Here is a 19,286-nt window from a genome sequence, read left to right as displayed (position 1 = left end):
TACAGACGGAACAGAGATACAGACAGAACAGAGACAGACAGAACAGAGATACAGACAGAACAGAGATACAGACAGAACAGAGACAGACAGAACAGAGATACAGACGGAACAGAGATACAGACAGAACAGAGACAGACAGAACAGAGATACAGACGGAACAGAGATACAGACAGAACAGAGACAGACAGAACAGAGATAAAGAACAGGGACATGGTCAGAACAATGCCACAGACAGAACGAGGATGCAGAACATGGATACAAACACAATAGGGACACAGACTTTTCAAACAATAATACAGACAGAACAGAGACAAAGATAAAGCGTGGACATAGAATAAGGACACCAACAGAATAAGGACACAGACAAAGCAGAGACAGAACAAGAACACAAAGCAGGAACGTAGAACAGAAAGAAAACAGAGCACGGATATCGACAGGACAGGGACATGGACTGAACAATGACACAAACAGAACAGAGACACAGAGCAGGGATATAGAAAAGACACACATACAGAATAAAGAAACCAATGGAGCAGAGACACAGAAAGAACAGGGGGGAAACCCAGACATGATGTTGGGGAAATATTTGTGTAGGGCACCTGTTTTAGAAACAGTATGTAATCTACCATTGCTAAACTACTTCTGAAAAACCAGTAGCTGTAATAATTCCTCAGTCACTGCAGACCTGCATGCATACCATACCTGAATACCATACCTGCCTACCTGCATGCAGACTTCTATCTTCTGTTGTTGTATTCTATATTTTGGGCCACAAACTCAGAAAGTTCAAAATAGCCCAAAACTTTTCATTTTCTGCAGATGCTCAGCAGTGCCACCATTTTATATAATTAACATAAACACGTACTGTGAGTAATATAAATGCTGCTGTTGTAAGCCTCCCCATGAAAATGCTCTGCTTTTAGTTTTAAGAAATAACATGCAGAATAGTAAAGACATAATGATGGCAGAAACTTTGACGTATACTTATCATAAATAAAAGATTCTGAAAATCATTAAATCAACATAGCCAGGGAACCAGTATTTTCAGAATAAGTGGTGAGCAGTGACAGGCTCTATATTTCCCTAGCACAAATCTATAGTTCCCTAAAACTGATCCCTACGACAGGTTTATTCATAAAGTAGTACACGTGACATTCACTTAAACATTGCCAGTGGAGAATTTGTCCTTGTGTTTCAATGGCAGTAGTTGATTTGCCAGCAGGGAATTTCAGTGATTGTCAGATTCACTGGTTTTAATAATAGATCCTCTAGAGGAGAAAGAACCCTATGCAGCCACACTATTCCTCCAAAATCCAAACATACAAAGAGCCATGGAAAATATATTTCCTCCAGGAAAATACAGAAGCCTTGGCATTTGGTCATCTCTGATAAATGAGGAATTATAGTTTAGATTGGTTGGTTCTTTCTTTTAGCAGAGATTATGTTTCACAAAGCTTGGCGCTTTAGCTGGAATAATCAGCACTGTAAGGAGCCTGGGGCAATGTTCTTTTCTGGAAGGGTAAACATTTCTGCCCGTGTATTACATTTTATTTATCCCTGAGAGCATAACTGATGCCATTCTTTCAGACCAATATGAACAGTTTACTTATTCTCTTACAAATTGCCACATACCATTTTTTGCCTCCTATCTGATGCTGTTGTACTGTATATCCGAAGAAGGCATCCTTGGAGCCAGGTATTATCCGTGGTTTCTTGTCATCGATGTTGAAGGTGTCAGTGAGACCTATAATGAAATACATTAAAGATGCGATGAATTGTTAGGCATATAATAAAGAAGGTTAAAGTAGTTCTCCAGCCAAAATGTGTTTTCTTAGTTTTGCAAAAAGCAAGGAAGGGTTAACATTTCTGCCAGGTTTCTGCCAATGACCCCATTGTGAAAAAAACAGCAGGAAGGACACGGACAGCAGTAAATGCTTCATGGAGGCTCTAACACATCCTTTTTCTATCTAGACCTATAAAGAGTGTTGCTTACAATATAAATTAAAAATTGCAGCAAGTCAATCAAAGCCTGCACCATTTCCTAGCTAGATCATATCCCACATTACCTAGCCCTCTCCCCCAACCTGACTGTCCCTGACCTATCCTTTTTATTCATTGTAAATCAGCTTTGCTAATAATGGAGACTTGGGCTTCACATGTTTTTTTTACCTAGGATAGAATGAATGCAACTATAGCACTGCTTAGGCATGGCGACCCCTCCAGAATGACATGCACCCAGACTTTTTGATATTTCCATATCTTCTCCTAAAAGTCATCCCACTGCTTGCATCTTGGGAGCACCAAGGGATCTTATGGTAGTACTGTGGGGTACTGCAGGGTGCTGTGATATATTTGAGTATGAGCATAAACTATGTAAAACAGCTTGCTGGTCCCTTCCCCTTAACTATCTGCGTTGCATAAAGAAGCATAAAAATCCAATGATGGTGTTAATGGGTCTAAAATAAGGTAGGTAATAAAAAGAAAGGAAATCAGAAACTTTAGGAGTTTAGAGAACTGAGTGAATCAGAACTGGGGACTGTAGAAAGATTTGTATCCACTGGTTGGCAATGTGATTAGGTTACCGTTGCTCATTTTATCAATGCACAACCTCTGAGAAGGAGATGCCAATATAAACATCCAGACTTGGATAGGAAAGGGGCTTTTCAAAAAACAGGGGTCTGCATATGAGTTCATTTTGCTTCCTAACAATTGCACCAGCTAATAATTTATTGCTACAGTCCACATACAGTATACACCTTCTCTAGTGTGTTAACAAATGAACCGGCTGTCTATCTGGTGATCATTCGATCTATCTATCTATCTATCTATCTAAATAGAGAATAAAAGAGAGGAAAGAGTGGGTTTTTGGCAAAGTAAATTTATTGTATTGAATGATAATTTTCTCATATAACAATACAAAATATAGTCATCTTGTGTGCCACAATATATAGCTTGTGGTTTACAAGGGATATTGATACACATTCAGGCCCTGTAGGGCACTATACATTAGTCATCTATCATTTTATGCACATAAATAACCATATAATAGACGTGCGAATATAAACCTGTTTGTATAGACCGTGGTACCCAACGCCTTTCGCTCTTTTAGGCTTCCTCAGGGGTAGCAGTGCGTCAACGAAAATTTTTACACAGGGAGTTATAGTGATAAGTGTGGCTTACTCCTGAAGCGATAATATTGGAAGAACAAAGATTGAACGTACTGGAGACGAGCAGGCTGATTGGATCCCGAGATTTCTGTATAGGTGTTGTATGGTACCTCCGGTGTATTACTGGATAGTGGTTAGAATAGTATAAGTAGCCAGTAATAAAATATTTTTTTGTTTTTATTTTAGGGACCATTGGTGGCTGTTCCTATTATAAGGAATGATGGATCCTGATGATAGGCGTCCAAGAAAGTAAGTTTCTGAGACTGTGGAAGCAAAAGCTCCTGTGTGTGCTGCAAGCATGCGGCTGCAGGTCAGCGTTCAGTGTGGCCAGTCTGCCAGGGTTAGGCTTAACTATCCTTTAGGATACCAAAAAATGTATCCACCACGCACTAACATTCTATACTTGTATCTATCTATCTATTCATCTATCTATCTATCTATCTATCTATCTATCTATCTATCTATCTATCTTATCAATACAATTTACCTATCCCGGCTCAGCTGACTGCATTGGGTATTCTAGCAATAATTTATTCACTGGAAAGTTAAACTTTAAATGCTATGCCAAAAATAAGGCAAGAAAAGGACAAAGGACTGGTCACTGGTATTGCCGGTGGTCTCACTGTGGCTCATTTTTTCCTATCACTGACTTGCCATTAGAGGCAGAGCTTTGATTCCTGATGTCAGAGCCTCCAGCAAGAAGAACATTGAGCAGCACAGAATTGACATCTCCAATTCTCCTGATACTAGCAGTCAAGGGCAGCAGATATGTACCTTAGGTGCCTAGGTACCCTCACACATCAGAAAATGTACTGTTAGTTTTCAGGAGGAATTCCAAACAACAGATACAACTTCAAAATGTTTCAAACCCACTGTGAGCTTCAGCATTTTTGCTGCTGGCTCAACTGCAGTCCCAGTTGCTCCCCATCAAATGAATAGGAGTGGACAGGGGCCAATTTTTTGGATGCACTTTTGGGAGTGCACAGTGAAGTTCCAGAAAACAAGTCACTTTTGGCCATGCAGTTGTCTAGAATTTGTACTGCCAGCCACAGCTGCGTAAGACTGTACTAGCCCACAGTGTGGTTTGCCTCTCCTGTCTGCAGCTTGTTGTGCGCAAACCACCGTTTTACACCATGGGTCTGAAAGGGTCATTATTCTTTCAGTTCCACCTACAGTTCCTGAGGGAGGTAGCTGAGGATATCAAATTGTGACTTAGCATAAGGTTTACTTAAATTACAAATGTATTGTTGGTACCAAAAACCACACCCAAATCCTCTGTGCCAGGCTGCCAGCAATCAGAATCAATCCAGTACTGAATGTGAGTGGCATTCAAGAAAACACATAGAAGGAAGATGACCGGCACCAACTATGTGAGTTGTTGTTTGGATTCTGGCTGTAAGCTCACATTTGTGAAACTTGAATGAACACGTTGGCATAGTGCTTGATGGATGGAATTAGGAACTCACTGATTGCTTTCACTTGTTGTCTGGCATTGCTGTTCAGGACAATCCAGTAATCAGTATGAAAGCAGAGCCATCAGCAGCTTGTTACAAGATTACATAGAATCTCAAAGCAATAACAGCTGGCTGCAGCTTTATAAAAGTTCTGCTTGATTTACATATACAGGAACTGTAACATTCTAACATTAGTTGTTTTCTGCTTTTGTTATCTAAAGTACATCTAAATCCATCCAATAACATTTCATATAAGCTTTAATACCTTCAGATCTTTTCAAAAGTACTTGTAATCCTGTTACATCTCCAGCTTTCATTATAATATTCCCTGGTGATCCTGCAATGAAGGTCCTTGTTCGGGCACTTTCTGTTGTCTGGTGACAACTATCACCCAGCTGTCCTCCATACTGTCACCCTGGTGCTTGGCAAGTGGCTGTGCTGACACCCATCGTGCAGCCATGATCTAGTGTTGTCACTACCTAGAAGTCTGCCCAGATCATGGAGCAAAGGCTGGAGTCAGGATATGGCTGCAAGAAGCTAGAGAAGATCAGAAGCACTGAGATGGGGGATAACAAGCTTTAAAAGGGGGAGTGAAATTTGTTTTATTGAACATTAAATGTATTAAGACGACAGGAACAAATGTAATGAGAAGTGCAGTGCAAAGTGTTAAGTATATCTAATATAATGTACATTTACTATCTACTGTTACCTGTGTTTCCAATTGTAGCATGGAACTAAGAGTCTGAAGTGCACATGTTCTATTTATGAGGGGGTGCTGAGAAGTTCCTGGTTTTGCCCCCTTCCAGATGAAATAGAAAAATGAGTGTGGGGGCATATGACAGCCTAATATCTTAGTATGTAACTGTGCAAATATCAGGTCTTTGCGATTCTTAAAACTGTTTTTTCTTTTAGTGAGAAGCTGTGATAGCAGAGGCACAAGCATGTCGTTGGAGTTACGGGCCGTCCTGAAGTTTTTGTTTCTCCAAGGAAAGTCAGCAAAGGACATTCACACTGAGATGTCAGAAACACTGGGGGAGAAGTGTCCTTCCTACAGCACTGTCATACCTGGATATCTCGTTTTAAGACCGGGCATTTCACCGCTGAAGATTAGCCCCGCAGTGGGCGCCCCCAACCTCAACTGACCCGGCAACCTGCGATGCTGTCCATGAGCTGAATATTGAGGACCGGCGAATGTTTGCAAAAAAGATATCCCAGATACTTGACATCTCATGGGAGCGTGTTGGGTTTGTTATCACCACTATCCTTGACATGGGCAAGCTTTCAGCTAAGTGGGTGCCGAAATGTTGGAACAGTGACCAGAAGAAGGAACAAGTTGAAGCATCCAAAGCCGTTTTGGCCCATTTTGAAGTTGCACAAGACTTTTTGGCTAGATTAGTGACTGAGAATGAAACCTGGCTCCATATCTATGATCCTGAAACCAAGGAACAGTCAAAGGAATGGCGCCACAGCGGGTCCCCGCTGCCAAATAAATTCCGAACCCAGAAATCGGCTAAAAAAGACAAAGTGTCCGTTTTCTGGGACAAAGACGATATTCTGTTGGTGGACTACCTACCTCAGGGCTCTAGTATCACCGGACAGTATTATGCTAACCTCCGGGACCCTTTTTTTGCAGGACAATGCACCTGTGCAAATGTCCAACGTTGTGGCTGCCAAATTGAACACCCTGGGTTTGCAATTGGTCCACCATCCCCCCTACTCACCTGACCTGGCCCCTTGGGACTGTTATCTGTTCCTGGATTTGAAGAAACACCTGAAGGGGCAACATTTTGAGGACATTTCTTACGTCAAAGATGCTGCTGAGTGCTGGTTTGCAGCCAAACCAAAGGACTTTTATTTGAACGGTCTAGAAAAGCTGCAACTACGGTGTGCCAAGTGCATCGGTCTCAGGGGGGAATATCTTGCATAAATGTGTTATTTCATAACTCTGGCTCTCTTCTTTCTAGGCAAAGGCAGGAACTTCTTAACCCCCCCCCCCCCCCCTCAAATGGTATAGAAATTCAGCCGCAGGATAGTATCATAAATGGTTGTTATGGTTATGGCTTATACTAAGGTACAAAGCACATAACGCTCCTATTAGTTGATGGTTGTTACAAATCATTTAAAGTGCATTTGCTGTCTCTAGTTTTATAGTTTTTTTTTAAACATTTAATTTTATTTTTCACACCAGGTTTGCTTAGTGGTAAGCAATGATTTCTTGCAGTACTGGGTCTTATAAGTTCTAAGGCTGCAGTGTTCATGCACTACTCCATGTCTTCTGGTTTTTCTGTTTCCTGTTTTAAGAATGGCAAATGAGCACAGCAGCTACTTTTTTTGAGAAAAGTGCTGTTTTTGGGGGGTTTTTTTCTGTTTTTTTAAAGACACTGCTTTCAGCACTCACATTTCAGATCTTTATTCTACCATAACTGAGTAATACCTATACACCTCTGTCCTCACCTAAGCTTGTATTTAGAGGAAAATAATGGGGTGTATCAGACCTGATCTGTTACTGGGTGCTGAACTAAGTTTAATTATTCTGCCTAGAAGCCACTTTCTGAACTTTTTACCCCTGAGGAATAAATTTTAGGCCCAGTGGAGTGCTTTGGGGGGGGTCAATGGCAAAGCCTCTCAAATTGGTGGCTGGTGGGGAAGAATTAAGCCGCGTACACACGTGCAATTTTTGTCGTTGGAAAGGATCTTTCACGATCCTTTCCAACGACAAAGGACTGCACGATGCATGAACGGTGCTGTACAAACAGCACCATTCTGGTCTATGGAGAGGGGAGGGGGAGAGCGACGGAGCAGCACCCTGCTGTGCGCTCTCCCCCTTCCCTTTCATTAGGATCGGTTGTCGTCCATCGTCCGTGGATCCGCCAGGACGGTCGTTCGGACAATGGACGGCACCGACTGTACACACGGCAGATTTTCGTCCGATATCTGGCCGATGCCGATTATCGGGCGATAAAAATCTGACGTGTGTATGCAGCTTTAGGATTGCCTCCTCATAATGGTGACTAGAATACCTCTGGAGGAACCCTGAGAACAGCTGACCTAGACATTTTAAGATTATATATACCTGGATATACTAAGACAGTGGAAATACAACTATGAATATGAAGTTTGTTAATTTCAATTTCAATTCATATCTATTTCCATGACTTTAATTGAGTTTTCAGATTGATAAAATGTCTTGCTGGTGAACCCAAGAAAGTATTGACTTTTATATTGCTTTGTTAAACAAAACCCTGTACATGGATATGTTTATAAAATTATACATTATCCGATTGCTAAGCAGAATATTTCGTTACTCACAGAATTATGTCCTGAAAAAACCTCCAGACGGAAAGTGCACAACCCACAGGAATGTCGTAAAAATGGTCTGTACGGGAGCTGATGTTAAATTAACCCATATGTAGGCTGACTTGTGAGCTCTGGAACTTGGTGCCGTACCTGATATCAAGCCAATGACATTGACAACAAACTATCTTGATATTGGCAGTGCCAGTCACCATACTGTAGTAAGCTGGGCACCTATTTCCTAACAGCTCTTTTGCAATATATACTGTACATGGCTTTATACATCATATTGTATATGCTATAATATTCATGTATATGTGTTTCTTGCTTCAGAACATTTTCTAAAATTTCCTTGGGGAAGAAAAAGTCAATAAAACTTATTTGCTGATCTGTAAGAAGGAATTGTAAAACATTTTGTCAACACGCTTCCAGTCCACATGTTTCATGTTATATGAAAGCTGGGATCTTCTCTGCGGCTTTAGGTCTCTGTATTGCAGCAGAGATAATTATAGAAAATAGAGTGACAATATCACCAGTGGAATATCCCCAGCTGTGTGCTGGAACAACCCCTAGCACTTCTTTCCCAAATAACACCCTAGTGTATTGCTCCCAATCCAAGAGATCAGCCTAAATGTAAAGGAAAAAGCAATTAAGGGTTGTCAGTCCTAGAAACCAATCACTTATGATTCTAAACAAAATTGGAGCATAAGGTAAAAATACATTATAGTAATAATACAACAGATAAAACTTAGTTATCTAACCTATGTCTTGAGGTTAATGACTGGTGGTTTGTGTCTTCCACTGGTATCGCTACATACATATGATGACTCTTATTTCCTTAACTATAATGAAATATTATGGTAATGACATTGGTGAACAGGAACGCTACCATTACGTCTGAGAAGTTGGCTAGTTGAGAAGGATTCGTGCTGCCATATAATCATGCAATTTTCTGGCAATATGAATCATTTAAAATTAAGACAACCTACTATCAATGGTTGCTACTGATACAGAAAGGATCAACTGTTGGATCACTTTTGCTATCAAACGCTGAAAGCTTTAAATCTGCTTAAAAATGCTGACGTGTATAACTACAATGAGATGAAGAATTGCAAGCTACACATGAAAGATAAAATTCCAATATGTGCATTCAACATTAAGAAGAAAAGAGGTAGCAGACAGTAATGTTTTTCCTATAGAAAAAGTTATGTGTTTTAATAAACATATAAATGTATAATAAAAATATATTATATTAAAATCTGTTATTTGGCTAATAAAAAGCAATGGAGGTTAAAACTGCTACCCTGATCCTGAAAATCCACCTCTGGCCCTGGGTCAAAAAGACAATGATTATAAGACATATGTAACATGGTTTTGGTGCCCCCCAGGGCAGGACACACATAAACCACAATACTTTATCCAAACCTCTGTTGTGAGCTCATTAATCATTTGGTATTTTGCTGATACCTTTTTGCCATGAAAACAGGCAACTGTAGATACTGTATTTAGTTCTGTTGCAGTTTAAAGAAGCATCCCCCTCCCTATCCATTGTAGTTAAATTTGAATATAATATATATATATATATATATATATATATATATATATATATATATATATATATATAATTTATATCTAAAAACATAGTTTTATTACAAGGAGGAAAAGTTAGTGTCGCTGTCCGTTTTTTCCTTTAAAATGTATTGAGAGATATTAAGAGACATTTCTTGTTCTGGGTAAAGGGGGTCTAGAAGTAGAGAATCAGGCATATGGGGGTCAATGACAGCAATAAAATACCTGGGAGAACTAAACTTTCCTACTTTATCTAAAACTGAAAAAGTAAATAAAACACACCCACAAAACGTATCAAAAATAACAACAATAAAAAAGCATCAAGTAACCTTAAGCTACATACACACTTCCAATTATTATCGTTGGAAAACGAACGACGAACGTTCATGCACGATATATATGAACGATCGTATAGCACCGATCCTGCACATAGAGTTAACGACACGATCGTTCATAGATATTGTACACACAATAGATACGATCGTTTGAGCGATAGAGGAACTATGTGCACGACAGGAAAGTGAACGGACGTTCGTTCATCACGCATGCTCTGACCATGGACGATCAACGAACGACCGTACACACGAACGATGTTCAACGATCGTCGTCCAATCCGATCCGTCAGTCCGGTCGTTCGTTTCCAGCGACTTTCCTCGTTCGTCGGCGTCGTTGGTTACTTTTTTACCAACGATTTTTTGCCCAATCGATAGTTTGTCGTTCGATTGGAACGATAAAAATTGGAAGTGTGTACGCACCTTTACAGTGTATATGTATTGTCCACTTCAAGACATAGTAATCTAGTAATTAGCACATGAATATAAATAAACCACATGGATGTATATCTATCTATCTATCTTTATATATACAGTATATGTTCATCCATGTGGTTGATTACATTGACAACATGATTCACAACAAAAAACAAAACTGTATAAATCCTCTTATTAAGCCGATCTCATAGCTGTTCTCTTTTATCCAAAATTATATCTTAAAAATGACCTTCACGTAACCACTTAAAAAATTGCTGAGTCTGAAAAGCAAATAATTTAACAATAAATAATTTTTTCCAATGTCTGCATATAATCACCACCTATAAATTATATGTTTGGCTTCTTCTGTTTGCTTCTTAAAATCCCATATAAACCCTCCAATAAATCCTAATGGCCCATAGTTAGTCACTGACATCAGCCAACATAACTCATTTATTGTAGCAGAGAAAGTGGGCTTATAAGGTATCGTTAACCTCATGTTACCCCTGGAAACTGATCTTCATTTAAATGTAAATTGTGTAGGGTACAGCTGCTCATTCCAAAGGATTAGGCAGTTTCAGACAATGCAGGGAACCCTCAAATTCCAACTTTGCTTTAGGTCTTATGAGTGTTGGCTGCTATAGGTATTTTGGTGGACTCCACCACCACATCTAGATACATAATAGGGCTGACCTATTAAAGGAGTGGAGACTGTGCACACAATAATTTGTACATTGCATTGCTTTAATTATTCAATATTGTGAAAATAAATCCCTGATTGAATAATTGAAGCAAATATTGACACAATTCATCCTTTGTATATTAGGTATGGGGAAAACCCCATGCTAGACTAGTTTGGGGTTTATGTAAATAGGGAATTGTTTTTTTTACTGAAATGTAGGTAAAATGTGACTAAATCTCTCTCTCTGTTATTCTTGAACTTTATTGATTCCAAAATCTTCCACTCCAGATCTGTATTCTAGTATTTAAAGAATAGTTGTTCTCCCCTACTTCCATGAAATGTCCCAACCTAATTTCTTTTGCATCCAGCTGCTAAAAGCTAACCATAAGTGTATTTGAATAATTCTAAATAGTAGAGGTAGAAAGAGACCAGGAGCCATTTTGCACCTATGGTGAGCCACTTTGTTCTGCAGGAGGCTCAACTGCAGTCTGCAGCTCTTCCATCCAAGTGCATGAGAGCAATTGGAAACCATTTCTTGCACATGTCCGCATGCAACTGGGGCATGGTTCCCAATAGCAACAAGTCGCTTTTGGCCAAGCACTTGCTGTTTTAAAAAACTGAATTGTGACCAGAGCTGTATGCACAGGTGGATGCCAGTGGTGCAGTTTGCCAATCCCAGATGCACAGCAGTAGTTTGATGTGTGCCCAGGAGCTGCCAACCACATGGTAGAAGAGTGTGAAAGGGTCCCAAGTGGAAGATATTGACCGGTGGCCACTGTGGACAGTCATGGTCAAGGAGCACACCTTGATCTACTGTCCAGGATAGGAGGTATTCTTGTTTTTGTCCTGAAAGTCAACATTTGCAGTAATTGTGGCTGTAAAAATGCTCAAACTTTTTGTTTTTTTGTATACACAATAATAGAAAGTGCAGCAGGCTTGTCTTGTTACTACACAGCCAGTGAATATATGATGCAGATTTTTGGCATACCTACTGTATATATAAACTGCAAATATGCAGCGCAAGACACACCTGTGAGCACCTGCAGGAATAAATACAAAACCAATAGACACTGCAACTCAAGGTAACTCAGCAGCTTCACATGGCAAAAGGTTATAAACTTTTGAAGCAACATCTTCTAAAGTCCATGGGTGGTTACAAAGATCAGCTATGGCAATAGGGAAACTGGTGACCCACAATTCATCTGAGAAGGCTTTCTACCCTAATGATGTTGATACATATTATTGAACACTAATAAAATCTTTGGGTTCCCATGGCTAGAGCTGAACGTCGCTGAAAGTTACCAACCAAGTGCTCAATCAGCCTCATCTGATTGGCAAAATCTAAATTAGGTAACTTCTTTCATTTAGCATCAGACCACCCATGGATAGTTTGTCCACTTTGTATAAGAAAAAAGCTGATATTGAGAATTAAAGCTGAATTCCACCCTGTTACACCTCAGTTTGATAAAGAAATGCATGTGTGTAAGATGGGAGAGATCTGATATGCTTGCCATTTGAATTCCATATTTCCATTGTGCCCATGAAAATAAACATCACAATTTGGTGCACAGAGTTTTGACAATGATTTTAAAAAGAATCTCTTTTCTTTAATCAGATGACTACTTCAACACATTATTATTTATAATAACTGGCTGTTTTACCAACCTGAACCAGTCCAATCGGTCAAGTCTGTAAGCTCAATGAATGATAAAGGGCCATTTCATACCCACGGTTAACCAGAGAATTCTGCTGAAGTTTCAACCATGGTCCCAGACTCTGGAAACCATTTTTTGAATGCAGCTGGAGCAGATTGCAGGCCCGGTTCCCAAAGAGGACAAGACACTTTTGGGTGCACAGTTGCTGTTGGAAGATGTATGGAAATGTGCTTGCTTGGCTGCTCCTGGGTGTACAAGAGCAGTTTGCTGAGCACAAAAGAGTGGCAAACCTCACAGTTTTCCAACATGGGGATGGAAAGGCCATTTAGTGTTCTAGTGATAGGATTCTTCTAAATGAGACCAAAATCTGTAGGTGACAGAAGGTTTTATGGGCAATCTGAACAGCTGTGCTGCAAAGGTAATTAGCTTTGTTTTTTAAACATAGATTAAAAGGGGAGACATGAAATAAGCCTGTCACCTTTCTAATTTCACTGCTTTATAATAAGACCCCATAAAGTACAGGTAGTCCCCGGGTTAAGGACATCTGACATACGGAAGACTCCTAGATACAAACAGGGGTTCCCTGCTCACTAGTGTGCAGTATGGAGGCTTGATGGGGTGAAGGGGCAGTTTGCATGACTTGCAGAAGAAATCTTTTGCTAAGCACAGCTGAGGTTGCGGGTGATCTTAGGGGGCTGAGCTCTTTCTGCAGCCTCTTGTAACTGTTTATTTACCAAGAAAACCCCAGAAGTTGTTTCTTTTTGCATATCAAAGCACAGCTTACTCCAGAAGTTAACGAATGTCCAGGCTTCATAAAGATTTTTTTTTTTTACTTTGTTTGTGATTAACTTACAGTGTGGATTTTTTTACAGTAACTGACACCTGCTGCCTAATAATATGTTGAGACAAAAACCTGTCTCAGTTGCGTTTATTAAAATAATGTACCTGTTCCAACTTACATGCAAATTCAAGTTAAGAACAAACCCACAGTCCCTATGTCGTATGTAACCTGGGTGCTACCTGCATCTAAACCTAAACACTGAAAGTTGTGTCCATTCTGTTTTATCTGTTTGATAAGTGCAAATAATAAAAAAATACATTGCTCCAACTAGAAATCCAATGGGCTTGTAGGTTCTTGTACACTAAACTCCAGAACACACCCAGGGGTTGATGTTCTGAACTCCTAGAACATTTTTTAAGATTTTTTAAATGAGTGGTCTATACTAAATTCAATCGAATTAATAAAAAAATAAAAAAGTAAATTTTAAACAGTTCATATAAAGTGCGGGCTCAGACCTCAACAGGCGCTGTTAACGACCTAGTACATGAGCAAGCTAGTAGACTTTTATAAGCGCTTTTAACTTCCTGGCGAGAGCACCAGTATTTGTTCTGAGCCTTAGCATGGTACAGTAATATAATAAGGACATCAAACAGCGCCACCTACAGGTGAGTATCAAAAATTGCATGTATGACTTCATTGCTACATTGTTCACTGACCTATAAAAGTACATTTGTTGTATGCAGTCATGGAAAATGGTATTATTATTGATCCAGCTCCATCTCTCAGGTTTGTTAGTGCTTTTTCTGCATTCATAAATCTGTGCTGCAGATAGCTCTCATGTCCCCAGCACAGCTTTCTTCTCCTGGTGACACTATGTATATCCTGGGTGACAATCTGTCTCCTCTGATACACTTCTGACTAGTTCATACAATTTGCAACCTGTGCTCCACTGCCTCCTTTCGGTCCTGAGCTCCCCAAATCGTGCAGCATGTTCAGAGGATGCCAATCTCTGCACCCCCTACCCCCTACCCCACTTTGTCCATATTCCTGCCTTTCATCTCTGGAGCCCCCTGCTCTTCCTATTTCTGCTTTGCTCTGGGATTTTGTTTCCAGTTACTGCCAGATGTGCATCAGTCGGGTCAGTCCAGCTTGAGACAGGGAGGGAAGAGTCCTCCTTATTAAAGACACAGACTCTAAACCATTGCAGAATAAATTTACTTTCAGCAACTCACACATGCCACATAGTCACTTCTTTCTCCTTCATATATTGCATTCATCCCTGCACCCACCTGGCACCTGGAATGTAATAATGCCAACTTCCAACCCATTTCCTGATGTGTTCATATTGTACTACTCTTGGCTACCCCTCCAGCAAAACCCCCATAGACATCACTGCTAAATAAAAATGTTATCCAATGCAGACTTTCCCTGAACCCAGATGGACAGGTTCGCTTTAAAAAAAATGAAAGTACATTTCCTCTTATTTTTCCCATAGAGATCCAGCAAATTCTTTTCCTAAGCATGCCAGAACTTAGAAACAATTGCAAAGGTCATTTAAACATATTTAAGCGATTTTCATTGAGCTCTGGCTTTCTCCAGCACTTTAGCATTATGAGAATATTGTTATTAGAGACCAATAGCATCCTAATATTAGAAGCAGGTCCCTGGACCACAGAGAGGGTTAGCCAGGAGATAATGAGTCTTTTGTATGAATTTTGACTTAGAATAGGTCCAGCAGTCAGTGCAGCTCACCTGGTAGGAGATACAGCATGCAGACAGTGAAAAACCCTCTCCAGTGGTCCATATTCTAGATTTGTATTGTACATCTGTGGGGTATACCTATGATAAAGATGCTGCCACCTAACCTCCCTGGTCCACAGCAGGTTAATCAGGAGATGATGTTAGTCTGTAAATTTATCTTACAGTAGTTAGTGCAGCTCACCTGGCAGGTGACACACCATGCAGGCGGTGAGGAACCCTCTCTAGTTGTCTATCCTCTAGACTCTCATTGTCCACCTAACCCCCCTGCTCCCTGGACCACAGAAGGTTAAGCAGGAGATGGTGTGTCTTTTGTAGGATTTTCTCTTAGAATAGGTGCAGCAGTTAGTGCAGTGCACCTGGTAGTAGCCACAGCATGCACGCAGTGAGGAACCTTTCTCCAGTGGTCCATACTGCAGACTCCCATTGTGCATCTGCAGGTAATACATCTTCTAGAAAAGCTGCAACCTAACCCAGTCCCTGGATCGCAGGGGGTTAAGCAGTAGATAATGTGTCTGGAAACTACCATTTACCCCCCCTGCTCCCTAGACACGGAACTGTTTTAGTGGTCTGTAGTCCAGATTTTGTAAGTAGGTAACACCTCAGCCAGACCACTATCTACCTGGACTAGAGTGGGCTAAGCAGATAAAGATGTGTATATTATGTATGAGCTAGGAATTGGCTGTTTTAGAAAAAGTTCTGAAGTTTGTACCTGGCAGCAGGCACACCAGCCAGGTAGTGAGAATCTCTTTTCTAGAGGTCCATATTCTAGATCCTCATTGGGTTCCTGTAGGTAATACCTATACCAGACCAGTAAATTGACCACCTGGCAGAAGGAACATCATGCAGGCAGTGAGGAGCCCTCTCCAGAGATCCATAGTCCAGACCCTCATTGTAGGTAATTCCTCTGCCAGACCATTATTTGGAGAAGCTGCCATTTAAACCTCATTTCCCCCTTTCCTGTTCCCTGGAAGCGAGACGGTTAAACAGAAGATGATGTGTCTTTTCTATGAGTTTCTCTTAGAATAAGTTCAGCTGTCAGTGCAGTTCATCTAGGCAATAAAAACCCTCTTTAAAGGTCCATATTCTCCAGAGCCCTATTGTAGGTAACACTTCTCCCAGATCATTACCTGGAGGAGCTGCCATTTATCCCCCGTTCCTCTTTCCCATTCCTGGACCAGCGAGAGTTAAATAGAAGATAATGTGTCTTCTATGAGTTTCTCTCATAGGTTCAGCAATCAGTGCAGCCCATCTAGGCAATGGGGAACCCACTGCAGAGGTCCATAATCCAGAGCCTCATTGAGTGCCTGTAGGTAATACCACTGCCAGACCATTATCTGGAGAAGCTGCCATTTAACCCTGTTCCCTGGACCAGAGAGGGTTAAGCTGAAGATGATGTGTCTTTTCTAAGAGTTTTTCTTAGAATAAGTTCAGCAATCAGTGCAGCCCATCTAGGCAATGAGGAACCCTCTCTATACGTCCAGATCCTCAATGAGCACCTCTAAGTAATACCACTGCCAGATCAGTATTTGAAGAAGCCGCCACTTAACCCCTCACCTGCCCCAGGACCAGAAAGGGTTAAGCAGAAGATGATGTGTCTTTTCTATGAGTTTCTCTTAGAGTAACTTCACCTGTCAGTGCAGCTCATCTAGGTAATGAGGAACCCTCTCCAGAGGTCCATAGTCCTGAGCCCCATTGTAGGTAATAGCCTTCCCAGATCATTCTCTGGAGAACCTGCCATTTAATCCTCATTCCCACTTCTCCGTTCCCTGGACCAGAGAGGGTTAAGCAGAAGATGATGTGTCTTTTCTATGAGTTTCTCTTAGAGTAACCAGCTGTCAGTGCAGCTCATCTAGGTAATGAGGAACCCTCTCCAGAGGTCCATGGTCCAGACCCTCATTGAGTGCTTCTAGGTAATACCTATGCTAGACCATTATCTGGAGAAGCTGCCATTTAACCCCCATTCTCACTTCCCGGTTCCCTGGACCAGAGAGGGTTAAGCAGAAGATGATGTGTCTTTTCTATAAGTTAGTCTTAGAATAGATTTAGTAGTTAGTGCAGCTCACCTGGTAGGAGGCACACCATCCAGGCCATGAGGAGCCCTCTCCAATGGTCCATACTCCAGATCCTCATTGTGTGTCTGTGGGGGATACCTCTGCCAGACCAGTAGCTGGAGAAGCTGCCACTTTCCCACTTTAGTCTCCTTTATTCCCTGGCTCCCAAACTTCAGAGTTTCATAGCAGACAGAGGAAGTGGGAGGACCAGACTTTGGTAGGAGGTGTATGTGGTACAGAGGACAGGACAAGAGCAAAACAGTGGGCAGTGAGAGGACATTAATCATAAGGTCATCAATTAAAGACAAAGAATCTGAACCCTTTTACTGTGGCCCCCTAAATAGCACCCCTGAGTCAGATCATATACAGAAATGAAGAAATTCAGATGAATGCAGCTTTCGTAAGGCAAATACTTGCGTTACCTGCTCATCTTTTATCATCTTGCCAGAATGATCACCAAAGCATCTGCTATGATTGTCATTCAATGGCAGTTTGTCATTATTTCACATCTGGACACATCACATTACACAATAGAAGTTCTCATTCAGAGTCATTATAACATTCTGGCACAGTTCTTAAATATTTGTTGAAAAGAATAAAAGTATACATTCCAACATCTCTGATCTAAAGTGGAACTCTAGACCTAATTTATTTTTCTAATTTTAGATAAAATTGGAAAGATTAAAGATTTTTGCAAACTTTTTGTTTGTATGTCTATGTTATCTCTTGAGATTTCCTCTTGCTTTCTATCCTGGTAACAGTGAATGAGACAAAATCTCAATAGGGTGCTTACAGACTGCAATTGAAACCTACCAGATATATTAAAATGTGCCCACTCTATGTAACCAAACAAAATGAATGTGTATAGAAACTCCAACAAAGAACTTCTCCTATCTGGAGATCAGCTTTAAATACACCATTAAAAGTGTATTTTTATATTTAGGTGATTTATTCAGACATGTACCTGTTGTTCTCTCTGCACAGGTGGCAATTTCTCAATATTACAGCAGTGTTCAGAGGTGTAGGCAGCAGGAGAGGTATTTACTATCCTCTTTGCAGGGGACACATCTGTTTATAGTTTGATTTTAATGACATAATTGCCTTATCTATTGCAACAAGATAGACTTCAATACTACAGCACACTCTTTTAAGATTTTCACCGCAGGGTACAAAAGCTATAAACTTTCTGATGGGCTTTGTATTATAAGGTTGTCATTCAACACTGTTCCTTCCATTGCACACTAAAATTATTACCAGTTTATATGTCCAGCCATTCACTTTAAAGTACATCTAAACTTTTGCTTTAATTTTGAATAGAGAAGTGAAAAATCCCCAACCTTTTCGTTTTTATGTGAATCTCATTGGGTATTTTAGGGGTGTTAGCAAGTCCAGGTGAATGTGATTTGCAAAGTGTACTTTCACCAAAATCACTAAGCTAAGTGAATTATGCCTTGCAAGATGATAATTCACCATGGTAAGTGAAAAGCCAAAATTCCCTTAGCAAATCAGCCCCAATGGATGCCTCTAGGACTAGAGTAGATCATAAATAAGTCACATCCAAATTACTTCAAAACATTTTTTATTAGAATTAAATGATGTCTACCTAGAATCCTGATTTGTGTTAGGAGGTATTTGTATTAGAAATCCTATCCTTCTACTGTAAGAAAGAAAAATATGTAAAATGTTCAATTAGTTGGAAAATAACAGAAAAAATAAAATCCAGAAAATTGATTCTTTCGGTTTTAGTTTTTAGTATACACAATATATGCAAATCTGCACAGGAAAATGACAAACTGAGAGGAAAGAATCTTACAAGGTAACTTTTGTACCAGGGTCAATTACAGTGTTCTTTGTGAAACCTATAAATTCCTAGGAGCTTAGAATTCTCCCGTAAAATTGAAATTTGGTCTGTACAGTGAAGCCTACATTTTAGCACTAAAAATAGTTGATACATGAGTTTGAATGAACCTGTATTTTTTTGTACTTTAAGATAGTAAGGTGTTAGCGAGAAAATGTAGGAGATAAACAGTTTTTGCAATACAGGTAGTCCCTGAGTTAAGGACATCTGACATATGGATGACTCCTAGATATGAACGGGGCTACCCTGTTTGCTCATGTGCAGG

General features: G+C 40.2%; 1 protein-coding gene across 1 annotated transcript in view; it reads right to left on the bottom strand.

The window, feature by feature from the left end:
• ITGA11 (integrin subunit alpha 11) overlaps positions 1-17,293 on the bottom strand; it is a 104,752-nt gene extending 87,459 nt beyond the window's left edge. Inside the window, exons 1-2 of the mRNA XM_072402577.1 lie at positions 17,176-17,293; positions 1,633-1,744 (exon numbers count right to left, since the gene is read on the bottom strand). Of these exons, the coding sequence (XP_072258678.1) occupies positions 1,633-1,744; positions 17,176-17,242 (179 nt within the window). The 5' untranslated portion in view covers positions 17,243-17,293. The remainder of the gene's footprint in view (positions 1-1,632; positions 1,745-17,175) is intronic.
• Between the last annotated feature and the right edge of the window lie 1,993 nt (positions 17,294-19,286).

The sequence above is a fragment of the Pyxicephalus adspersus genome, chromosome 2 (genome assembly GCF_032062135.1).
Source record: "Pyxicephalus adspersus chromosome 2, UCB_Pads_2.0, whole genome shotgun sequence".
NCBI lineage: Eukaryota > Metazoa > Chordata > Amphibia > Anura > Pyxicephalidae > Pyxicephalus > Pyxicephalus adspersus.
Note: the sequence above shows the minus strand (reverse complement) of the source record. Positions and strands in the feature narration are given on the sequence as shown.